This window comes from Dendrobates tinctorius, unplaced genomic scaffold (assembly GCF_039654945.1).
Source record: "Dendrobates tinctorius isolate UK_male_01 unplaced genomic scaffold, ASM3965494v1 ptg000032l, whole genome shotgun sequence".
NCBI lineage: Eukaryota > Metazoa > Chordata > Amphibia > Anura > Dendrobatidae > Dendrobates > Dendrobates tinctorius.
In genome coordinates, this window is record NW_027361700.1 from 45994459 (window position 1) to 46007064 (window position 12606).

General features: G+C 46.7%; 1 protein-coding gene across 2 annotated transcripts in view; it reads left to right on the forward strand.

Moving 5' to 3' along the window:
- Positions 1 to 5409, forward strand: part of ACBD4 (acyl-CoA binding domain containing 4) — a 41384-nt gene extending 35975 nt beyond the window's left edge. For both annotated transcript variants that reach the window (XM_073572879.1, XM_073572881.1), the window contains exon 11: positions 5084 to 5409. In XM_073572879.1, the coding sequence (XP_073428980.1) occupies positions 5084 to 5191 (108 nt within the window). In that variant the 3' untranslated portion in view covers positions 5192 to 5409. The remainder of the gene's footprint in view (positions 1 to 5083) is intronic.
- The last annotated feature ends 7197 nt before the right edge of the window (positions 5410 to 12606 follow it).

The following is a 12606-nucleotide window of genomic DNA, read 5'->3' on the forward strand; positions in this document are numbered from 1 at the left end:
CGTAAAAAATGGATGGAATCCCCGATGGTGGATCCTCCGGTTTCACGCCTAGCCACTAAGACCCTGCTATCTGTCCCTAGTGTTTCCTCAATTAAGGATCCCACAGATCACCTTATAGAGAGCTTAGCTCGCTCAGTATATGAGGCGTCCGGGTCAGCGCTCGCTCCCTCATTCGCAGCAACTTGGGTAGCCAAGGCTATGATATCATGGTCAGAAACATTAAACAAGGTCGCGCAGGAGCAGGATCTACCTGCAGAGATTTCGAGGTCAGATGGCGATGGCCGTAGACTATGTAATCAATGCGTCTTTGGATGCGGACAATTGCTCGGCACTTGCTGCCGCTAATGCAATTTCTATCAGAAGAGCCCTATTGTTAAGGACATGGCGAGCCGATTCTACTTCTAAGAAGTCCTTGACTTCCCTGCCTTATCAGTGCGGCCACCTATTTGGGGAGAAGTTGGATCAACTTATCTCCGACTCCACAGGAGGAAAGAGCGGGTTTCTCCCTCAACAAAAGGTCAAAACGCTTTTTCGTCACCCGTTTTCAGGCACGTTTTCGGGCCTTTTGCAACCCCGGGTGGACTACAGCGGCTAATTCCGCCGCCTCAGGCCGCCCCAACCAGGATAGTGAGCGGCAGGTCTCATATAGAGCCAACCCATAGGGGAGATTGCGTACTCAGCAGCCCAGATCGGGGGGGATCCAGATCCCAAAGATCGTCGGCCAAATGACTCGAGGCCTTTACCAGACAACACCGGCAAGGTGGGCGGCCGCCTACTCTGGTTTCACCACGTCGGGGTCAATGTCGCTCACGACGCATGGGTAAAGGAATTGGTGGCCCCAGGTTGCAAAATAGAATTTGTCAGATACCCTCCAAGACGGTTTTTTCTTTCCCGGCTTCCCAGGGTGGATGCCCAGGCAAGGGCTCTATTGGGAGCCATAAAATCGCTCCAGCACAACGGAGTCATTGTTCCAGTGCCGGAACACGAAAGAGCTCAGGGGTTCTATTCCTACCTTTTTTGCGGTTCTCAAAAAGGATGGGTCTGTCAGGCCTGTTTTGGACTTGAAGCTTCTGAACAAATTCAGCAGGATCAGACATTTCCGGATGGACTCTCTCCGTTCAGTCATATCGGCCAGGAGCAGTAAGAATACTTGGCCTCAATAGACATCCAGGACGCATATCTGCATATTCCCATTTTTCCTCCTCATCAGAGGTTTCTACGCTTCTCCATCAGCGATCAACATTTTCAGTTTCATAGCGCTACCCTTCGGGCTAGCCACGGCTCCCGGAGTGTTCACAAAGGTTATGGCAGTTGTCATGGCCACACTGCATTCTCGAGGCATAGTCGTCTTGCCTTATCTGGACGACCTCTTGGTCGAGGGCCCGTCAATACGGGCATGCGAGGAAAATGTCAACATCACGCTAGATACTCTTGCCCGCTTAGGATGGTTGGTCAATGCAAAGAAGTCATCCCTTGTGCCAGCTCAGAGGATCTCCTTCCTAGGAATGATCTTCGACACTTGCCGAGGGTTGGTAATTCTCCCTCAGGAAAAGGCGCTGGCTCTCCGGCAGGGAGTCCGGACACTTCGCCAACCGGTCCCTCATACCATCCAATCCGGGATGAGGATTCTAGGGAAAATGGTGGCAGCAATGGAAGCGATACCTTTCGCCTAGTTCCATCTTCGCCCCCTGCAGCACGCCCTCTTGTCAGCCTGGGACAGGAATCCTGTCAAGCTTGATCGGCGGTGCCGACTGTCCTCTCAAGTCAGGCAGTCGCTCGGATGGTGGATAAGCAGTTCCTCTCTGGCCCAGGGGAAACCTTCCCCCAGGTCATTGGCTGGTAATGACAACCGACGCCAGTCTCCTCGGTTGGGGAGCGGTGCTTTTGCCACTACACAACCCAGGAACGGTGGTCGCCACAGGAGGCACGCCTCCCGATCAACTTATTGGAGATACGAGCAATTCGGCTGGCTCTGCAGAAGTTTCTTCACTTTCTAGCAGGCCGCCCCGTCCGGATTCAATCGGACAACACCAGGGTGGTGGCTTACATAAATCATCAAGGGGGCACCCTCAGCAGAGCAACCATGCGCAAGTTGGGGCACGTTCTTCAGTGGGCCGAAGCAAACCACTCTGTGATTTCGGCTGTCCACATCCCGGGCGTGGAAAATTGGGCGGAAGACTTTCTCAGCCGGCAGAGTCTTACATCCGGAGAGTGGTGTCTACATCCCGAAGTTTTTCAGCAGATTTGTCAACTGTGGGGAGCTCCGGATGTGGACCTGATGGCTTCCAGAGTGAATGCCAAGGTGCCCACATATGTCGCTCAGGCCAGGGACCCGCAGGCATTCGTGGTGGACGCGTTGGTTCTGCCATGGAACTAGTTTTGCCTCCCATATCTATTTCCCCCACTGCCACTACTTCCAAGAGTCATCAAAAGGATCAAGACAGAAGGGGTGCCGGCAATTCTGCTGGCCCCAGACTGGCCCCATCGAGCGTGGTACGCAGATCTAATGCAGCTGCTCGCCGACGTTCCTTGGCGCCTGCCAGAGCGCCCAGATCTAATGTCTCAAGGGCCGATTTGCCACCCGAGCTCAGGGACCCTGTGTTTGACGGCATGGCCGTTGAATCTTGGATTCTAACCCAGGCAGGGTTCGGGAGCGAGGTGGTCGCTACAATGATTAGTGACCGGAAGCCTGCTTCAGCGCGAATTTACCACCACACCTGGAAGGTGTTCTTTGCTTGGTGTCGAGGCCGCGGTGTTTCTCCGCTGAGATTCTCGATCCCCAACATTTTGGCTTTTCTCCAGTCAGGCTTAGACTCGGCTTTACCCCAAGTTCCCGCAGGAGACATATCTGCCTTATCCGTCCTGTTCCAGCAGAATTGCTACCAATTTGTAGGTGAAGACTTTTCATTCAGGGAGTCTCCCACTTGGTACCTCCATATAAGGCACCTATGGACGCCTAGGACCTTAACATGGTCCTAAGTGTTCTGCAAGAAGCTCCATTTGAACCGCTTCAGGATATCTCTTTGAGGTACCTTTTCTTGGAAAGCAGTGTTCCTAGTGGCCATCACTTCCATCAGGCGGGTTTCAGAGCTGACGGTTCTATCCTGCCGAGCTCCGTTCCTCACTTTCCATAAGGATAAGGTGGTCCTCAGACCAGCTCCTCCTTTTCTGCCAAAAGTTGTGTCCCCTTTTCACATTAATGAAGATGTTTTGCCTTCATTTTTGTTCAGCACCGATGCACCGTGTGGAAAAGTCTCTTCACATGTTAGACCTGGTAAGAGCCCTCGGGAGGTACGTGTCACGGACGGCACCCTTTCGTCAGACGGACACGCGGTTCGTGCTCCCCGAAGGGAGCAGGAAGGGACTCGCTGCCTCAGTCGACCATAGCCAGATGGATTCGTTTGACTATTCAGGAGTCCTACCGCATTAGAGGCACGCCGATTCCAGCAGGGATCAGAGGGCACTCTACCCGGGCAGTGGGCGCCTCTTGGGCGCTTCGGCACCAGGCTTCGATGGAACAGGTTTGCAAGGCAGCAACCTGGTCCAGCCTGCACACATTTGCCAAACATTATAACATCCATGCTCGGCGGATGCGAGCCTGGGTAGAAGGAATCTCCAAGCAGCGGTGGCGCACCTTTAAACAAGAGGTGCATGTAGCTTGGATCGATGAGTCAATCTCCCACCCAGGGACTGTTATAGGACGTCCCACAGTGTCTGTGTCCCCCAATGAGGCGAAGGAGAAACATGGATTTTTGTGATAACTCACCGTAAAATCCTTTTCTCCGAGATGCTCATTGGGGGACACAGCACCCACCCGATTAGCCAGTTAGCTCTTGTTCTGTTTAAATTTATATGCATTTATTAATTTGATATGAGTGGTGTTTTTGGACATGTTGTACCTGTATTAAGGCTGATGTTGTCCTCCTACTGCTTTGGCACCAAACTGATTTCCGCCTGCAATAGGGGTGAGGGTGTATATGGCGGAGGAGGAGCTAACCTCTTTTTTTCACTTAGTGTCAGCCTCCTAGCGGCAGAAGCATACACCCACAGTATCTGTGTCCCCCAATGAGCAACTCGGAGAAAAGGATTTTACGGTGAGTTATCACAAAAATCCATGTTTTACATGGACACACAACGATGTGAAAAACCTCACGTGTGCACCTTCATTGACTACAATGGGTGTGCGTGTGTCTATATTCACGGCCCTTAAAAATGGACCGCCTATTGACATAAATACCGGACAGCCATCAACTGCCTCTAACAACGCTGGTCGGAACCAGCTGGCTCCAGTTGCTGCTGTTAAAACACTCAGATGCCGCTGTCAATTACTTATAGTATCATTTAAGTGATAAGTTCTTGGTGGGATGGCTATTTTTTTTACCCAACCCTCTTTTTATGATTGTGGGATACTGTTGGCTTACCATACCAAAAAGCAGCCTATTGAAGACCCTTTTGATTCTCCTATGATTAATGCACAAAAGCTTGCCGGTTCATGTCTCTATGAACCTGCAATCTTAAAAATAATACAAAATAAAAGTTACCAACTTTAAAAAAAAATTAAAAGTAAAAATCAAAACCAGAACTGCTGTGTTTTTTTTCTCTTGCATGGAAAAAGGAATAAAAGGAAAAAAAGTTGTATGTATCCCTAGATGGTGCTAATAAACATTGCAGTTCAGTAAGGGTCTTTAAAAAAAAAAAAAAGGGGGGGGGAAGCACAAATGAAGTTATGGAAGAAACAACTTTGCTGGCACTGTAATCCTTCTGAACTGGAGAGCCATGCCACCAAGTCTTTTTTTGTTTACAAAGAATGTTGTGTTGGATTTTTTTTCCCATTTCTCGGAACATTATATGATAAAGTGAATGGTGTCATTGAAAACTTTAACTCTTCATACAAAAAAAAACGCTTCCGTATGTTAACAGAAAAAAAGAAATTGAAAAACTCAAAACAACAGATTTTTGGGGGGGGGTTGTTTTTTTTTTTTTTCCAAAGAAATATCTGATGTCTGTAGATGTCTTGTATATATATTTTTTTAATTAGTATTTTTGTAACATTAGAACACATCTGTTTTATCTCATTTTACAGAAAAGGCGACGTCCTGCACTGGCCAAGTCTCAGACCTTTCTGTTCATAGTTGTCTGGCCATTTGTCGTGCACTGGCTGCTGCGCAGGTGGTTCTGGAGGAAGAGATGACCTGTTGTTTTTGGCCCGTATTGTCCCCTGTACAGAACTATATCTGGAGTGGACAGAATGAATCAGACTTTCATCAGCCTGTTGTTTTCTAAAAGAGACAGCTGCTAAAAAAAAAATCCAAGAAGCTCAGTGACTATTGTATGTCCAATGGAATAATCATTATTATTATTATTCTAATATTTGCTTGTTGATTTAAGAATTATATCACATTTTCACCACTTTCTTGAATAACCTCCTTAATCCTGTCTGCTTCTTATACACTCTTTAAGCACACCTGCCATTATAGGTGATAGATAAGAGTATGCTCATATATACTCCTAAGGGAAAGTAAGCAACAAAAGCACAAAACAAACAAAGAAACCAAGAGAAAGTTAAACAGCGTGATATTACACGTAGAGAATAGTAGAATCAGAGAGAGCACTGCTGGGCAGAGTTGGAGAGAGGTTTTGTATATGGATTGGACTGGTAGGCACAAGACAGGGCTGGAGAAGAGGCTCAGTAGTGGGGAAAGGCAGAAGAAGATGCTACAGAGGTGTTCAAGCACAGAAGAGAAAGGCATGGAGGTGTGCAAGACGAGGCCACGGAGAGTACAGGGGCATGTAAAGGCAAGTAGTGATGCCACAGAGGAGTGCAAGGGTTAGAGGTGAAGCCACAGGGGCGTGCAAGGGCAGGAGGAGAGGCCACCGAGGAGTGCAAGAGGTGAAGCCACAGTGGCATGCAAAAGGCAGGAGGAGAGGCCATGGAGGAGTGCAAGGGGGAACACGTAGGTATGCAAGCACAAGAAGGAAAGCCATGGAGGGGAAGCGGGAAAATAGGCCCGGGCTACAGGGTTGCAGGAAAGTTTGTCAAGGTTCTAGAGCAAACTTGCCATTCCTGTGTATCACTGGACACTGTGGGTGAGATATTGTATGGCTCTATTTACATTTAGTGAAATCCTACCTTTTATCATAGTAATTACGCTCCTGCCTTTCCTCTTGCGTTTACACAGGGCTTCAGTAATAAAATGATTATACCACAGCAAATGAGCTGCCATGGGTCTGTTTAGGGCACACTTTGCCTACCAGGCTTTATATATCTGTCCTATAGTTGTCATACTCCTTAGATCAAACGTGCCAAGAGCCATTTATCAGAATCCTCTCATACATAGTGTGACAAAGTCACTGGTAAGGTAATAGAGGTGAGATATGTGTCACTGCACTTAATGGCGTCAGTGATATGAAACCAGAGTATTTTCCTCCAGCATGCTATGTGTTGTGAGGGGCAAGTTAAAGTTGCATAATGGGCTGGTTTTAGTGGACCTTCATAGAGCGGGTGGGAGGAGGTCCACTTTATCTCCTCCTGCAGAGCTGCCAGGACCTGTGTATTGTCTCGATCATGTGGTCAGTCACATGATGGAAAGAGTCACATGGTCTGGGTTTTAAATAAATGGGCTCTACAGGCAGTCTGGATTCAGCAGGACTGGAGAGAGGAGTCTCCAGTGGTTTTGTGTCTTGTAGAGGACAGACTGAACCGGTATTGCTCCAGAGTGGGGTGCCACCCGCAACATATAGACTGTGTTGCAGCGTTTTTGTTTTTCTTTGTTGTTTTACTGTTTTAGCCGGAAAGACTGAGTTTTGTTTCCCTCATGTTGGTTTATGCTGCATAATAAACCAACCCAGGATTTAAAGAGACGGTGTTCCTATTTCTCTACTTCTGTATACCACCATGTGAGTTGAACTACCACAATAGACACTGGCTTGGCAGAGCATGTGTGTGTTCTGAATAGGGAAAGTGGAGTAATTCATTGTTAGACAGCTCTGGCCATGACTTATCTTTCCTGGGAACAAAAAGGTTGGACATACTGTCAGTGACAACCAACACATCAGTGGTTTTGTCCACCGTTATTCTAATGCTCATGGCCACCTATAACCCAGAAGTAGGGATTACAGCTGGTATACCGTACAATACCAATGGTGGAGAACTTGGCCTTTAGCTGTGAGGGTACGATCACAAAAGTATAGAACAAAGTGACTACATATGTCTGAAGCTTCAAGACAAAACCAATCCATTTCAAACAATCTCGTTTGGCTTTTATTTCTTGAACATGCACTGGTGTGAGAATATGGATTATTAAATCTCCTATGCAATATATTTCCATCAATTAACATCCCGTAGCATGTAAAGTGGAAGGGGATAACCTTTCCTAGTCAGTGGGCAACAAGGTTGGATTGTACTAAGGGTCTTTTATTTAAATCCAGGTTATGTTAAGAGTACTTTTAACTCTTGTTTTCCCTATCACTATAGTTAAAAAAAAAAAAAAAATCTTACATTTTGCAGTTTTCACTCACTCTGACCATTAAGCCTAATACTAGACATAAGTCATCGGTACAGAACTGGAATTATCAGCAGTTTCATTATGATTACAGATACAGTAGATAACACAGGACTTCCCATTCAGAAGGTGATGTCACAGCTCACTTCCACCCACTTCTTGCACAGTGACCTTTGCCCAGATCAGAGCATGACTAGAAAATACGTCTATAGAAGTCAGAGCCAATCTATTGATCTCTATGTCTGTGTGGCTGTGGAAAAAGGACAGGAAGTGTAAGTCTAGTATTAAGCCTAGTGATCAGTGTAAAACTTACACGCTTTCTATGTATTTTTTTATTTTTTTCATGATATGTATTTAAAAACTAACATACATGGAAATGCAACATAAAAACCTGATTTAAACAATAGGTACTGTAACTTCACAGGCAGCCACAAGGCCTCGAATATATTATTCAAGCACGCCAAAGACACTGGGTTAGCACCCGAGCATGCTCAGATAACACCTTATCCGAGCACGTTCACTCATCACTAGTAGGAACACAGGAATAACCAATCTTTTCACCACTTTCTCCCTTAGACCTGCACTGGTTATTACACATTTGTGGATTATTATCTGTATTTACCATACTGTACATTTAATATGTCCAAAGGTAGACTAAGAATTGAGTATTCCCTATCAGTGGATAGCAGCATATTCAGGATTCCTCGCTTTTTGGCGCCATAATATGCAGATTCTCAAATAGATTTCATCCCTTGCCTCGAGCCTTGCATAGATCGACCTAGTTACCGGTTCATATTGTATTTTCTAAATCAATATTCCATGTGCCTGAAGAAAAAATAGATTTGGCTCTGACAAGTGTGTGTCGTCATCACCAGGACTAGTACATGCAGTGTATCAGTGGTGGTGACATTACAGGATGAATGTTTAACACTGTATCTGTGACTTTGTCTCTCGGGATCACAGCCCCCTATGACATAATAGAATAACACTATTGGCAATGCAGAGGGGTGTAATATATTATTATGCTAGGCATACAGTTTTAATTCCAGATGGTGCTATCACAATAATGGTGCTTTTACATGTGCCGATTTGGGTGCACTTGTAGTGATTGGGGCTTTTAGGAATGCCATGAGAAGATGGGTTTTCAGGGCATGCTGCATTTTTTTTCAGAATATTAATTCTTGATCAGATTAGTTTATAGCATACAGTCTTCACTTTTAGTCCGATAACAAAAACGTTTTGTGGCCTTAAAGGGAACCTGTCATGTTATATATACAGACTGATCTTTGGACAGCATGTTATAGAGAAGGAGAAGCTGAGCAGAATGATATATAGGTTTGTTGGGGGAAAAAAAATCAGTATGACTTGTATTTTATTTATTGAAATCCTGGATATTTGCATGCATGAGTCCAGTGGGCGGGCCTACTAGTGATTGACCACTATCTCTGGATGTAGTCATAGAGGGAAGACAATCAATCATTGAGTAGGACCGCCCACTGGACTTGCATGCATGCATGCATACAAAGATCAGGGATTTTAATAAAACGCAAGTTTTAGTGAAACTTTTGCCACAAAAATGTCTATTAATTGGGTCAGCTCCTCCGGCTCTATAACATCCTGCCTGCAGATTAGATAACATTTTCAATATGATAGGCTCCCTTTAAAAATGCGCTACTCTTCTACACCAGCTGTGTCTGACATCACTGTATTGATGTGACCTGTAAAGCCAGACATTACCTCTGAACAGGAGGGGCTCTGATTCCAGTCTTGTACAAGGCTCACAAGATAACCATAAGAGTTATCTATACTTTTTCAAACTCTGCTGACTCTCTTGGAGAGATCTTGTCACTAATATGTGCTAAGATAGGACAGGGTCATATTCATGAGTTCCATATACACAAAACAAAGCTAGTATGCAAATGTTTAAGGTGGCCATGGTGGTAGTTGTGGCAACTGTATGTTCTGTTCCCACACCCTGGCGCCCCACAGATGAAATATAATGTTTCCCACTGCATGTGCAGCGTGCGCAGCAGAACACACATCCACTGTCCGAGTCTCCTCAGCTGCTGTCACTCCAGTTCTGCATCCACACACAGAGTGGCATTTCCTCAGATTTCCCTGTTTCTCCTGCAGTCTCTTTCTCCTTCCAGCAATCTCTGCCTTGCTTCTGGACAATCTCTGTGCCACTCCTGGACAACCGCTTCTGGACAATCCCTGTCCCATTCATGCTCCAGGCCCACCAGCTTCCTACGATTCTCTGGTCCAGCATCAATAGGAAAAGGTGCCAGGTTCGCTGTCTCAGCGTCTCCTGCCCCAGTCGTAGACCCCGGATCCTCTTCGGGTTGATTTCTATTCTAGCTGGTGACCGCCCACATGCTGCTCAGCCTGGGGCCCCTTCCTGCCATAGCAATCTTATCCCCATGGCTAGCAGACTGCCACTCTTCACTGCTGCATCCTGACTGCACTGAGCCCTAACCAGGAAGTTCCCTCCTATATCTCACTGCTCTGTGCTGCCCTGCTCTGTAACTCCTCCCAACAGTAAAACCCCTATGCTAACAAAACCTAAGCTAATAATCCTATTCCCTATCTCTAGTATGCGCCACTACTCTAACCCCACTATTATCCTATACTAACCATGGGTGAACCTAGCCTCTGCTGCCTGAGGCAAACTGCAAAACGGCACCCCCCCAAGCACATATCACTTTAGTCATGTGCCGACGAGCTGCTCACCCTAATTCAATGTTCACTTAAAAACTGAGGGAAGCTCGTTGTTACCCAACAGAATGAAAATCGCATATGAATGAAGCGGCCATGTGATGACTACTGGAACCAGCAAGCAGAGCTGAATCTTGACAGTGAGTATATTTCCGGCTGTTAGAATTGGCTGCAGGGCTTTTTATTATTAAAGTGTGCATCCAGGATTCATATGAAAGTCTGCAGTCACTATAGGTGGCTGCAGGCTTCTGAATTCTCACAGCGCATGCACTGCACACATTTAGGATTCTCCCTTGCACAAGTATGTGATTTGGATACTTCTGGCCATTAGGCGTGCCCGGCCTCGCTCAATTCATTTTCATTGAGTGAGGCCACGCATGTCTTGTCAGCACGTGACCACATGTATGCAGATCACCGGCATCAGAGAGTGGGCAGTGTGTGCACTGTGAGAATTCAGAACTTGGACAACTCCTTTAATAACCCTAACATAAATAAAAATATGAGAATTAGTCAGTATCACAAATAAACATTTACATCCAGGTACCTGATAGATGACGTCGTCTCTGGAGTAGTTCTCTTTCTTTTCTTCGTCATCTTGTCCAGACTCCATGAGTTTTCTCATCCACAGCCGTCTCTACAGACTTCCATCTACTCTGGTCTTGTGCAGCACATCCGCACAGGACGCCCTTAATAATAGCAGGGTCATTATAAAGCTCCCGAATAAAAATATTTTTCCTACACTGAGCCCCTGAATAAATAATTGCCCCTCACTATATTCCCTGCACAAAATATGACCCCCATACTGTCCCTGTTATGGTACATGCTCTCCACACTGCCCCATCCTTTCCACACTGGACCCCCTCTTCACACTGTTCTCTCACACTGAGTCACCCTTATAGGGCCCAGTCTCTATACTTATCACAATCCCGTCCTTGGTATACTGTTGTCTTGGCAGCTGATTATTCAGGACTAGATTATGGCCCGATGCTATCGCATCGGGAGGATGCCATAGCATCACACCTCTTGCCATGTTAACCCTCAACACACACTCCTCTCACCTTTCACCATCTCCACTCACTCTTTCACTCCACATACGACCCCTTCTCTCACTCCGTCTCTCATACTCACGCCGTCATCGCCGCTGCTCCACGATCCCCGACATCTTCCGCCGGCGCCATCCTGGATCCAGACGTTGTCCACGCCAGCGACATGTTCTTGCGGCGACGCCATCTTGAGTATCGTGAAATCCCGCGATAGTCAAGATGGCGTCGCCGGAAGAACATGTCGCTGGCGTGGACGACGTCGGGATCCAAAATGGCGTCGGCGAAATCTCGCGAGTTTTCGCCGACGCCATTTTGGATCCCGACGTCGTCCTCGCCGGCGACATGTTCTTGCAGCGACGCCATCTTGACTATCGCGGGATTTCGCCGATCCAAAATGGCGTCGCCGCAAGAACATGTCGCCGGCGTGGACGACGTTGGGATCCAAAATGGCGTCGGCGAAATCTCGCGAGTTTTCGCCGACGCCATTTTGGATCCCGACTTCGTCCTCGCCGGCGACATGTTCTTGCGGCGACGCCATCTTGACTATCGCGGGATTTCGCCGAACCAAAATGGCGTCGCCGCAAGAACATGTGGAGGACGTCTGGATCCAGGATGGCGCCGGCGGAAGAAGATGTCGGGGATCGTGGATCAGCGGCGATGACGGCGTGAGTATGAGAGACGGAGTGAGAGAAGGGGTCGTATGTGGAGTGAAAGAGTGAGTGGACGTGAGTGGAGTGTGTGTGTTGAGGGTTAACATGGAAAGAGGTGTGCGGTGACGTCACCGGTTACAACTGGACGGAAGTTGTTACAACCGGAAGTTGCTTAGGGCATTTATTATTATAGATACTCTCCAAGCATGTGACAACAAAACTTCTTTATTCAGAAACAATATATGATATGCTTAATAGATCAGAAATAAATAATTTGTGTGTCTCTATTTGTGCAGCATCTACAGCAGGCTGCTTCTCTCATACACAGATACAGGAGAAAACAGGAAATACAGTCACATGCTCTCCCTGTGTGGGCCTCTGGGAGTTTTTTTTTTAACTTTATAAACAACATACAAATCTAGCAACTAAACACTCATAGACAGGAATGGAGTTGTTGCACCAAACATTCCAACATGTTGCCTACTGGCTATGCCCTTACACTGTTCCCCCATGCTACACCCCACACACTACTCAGTCTCTATTCTGTGCCCACTCACACTTTTTCCCACCATACTGTCTCCTTGCATGTTTCCTCCCTCCTCATACATTTACCTTCTCACTTTCCATACTGCCTCCTCACACATCCCTCCGATTTCCCATAATGTGTCCGCACACATCCCATCACTCTCATGTCCT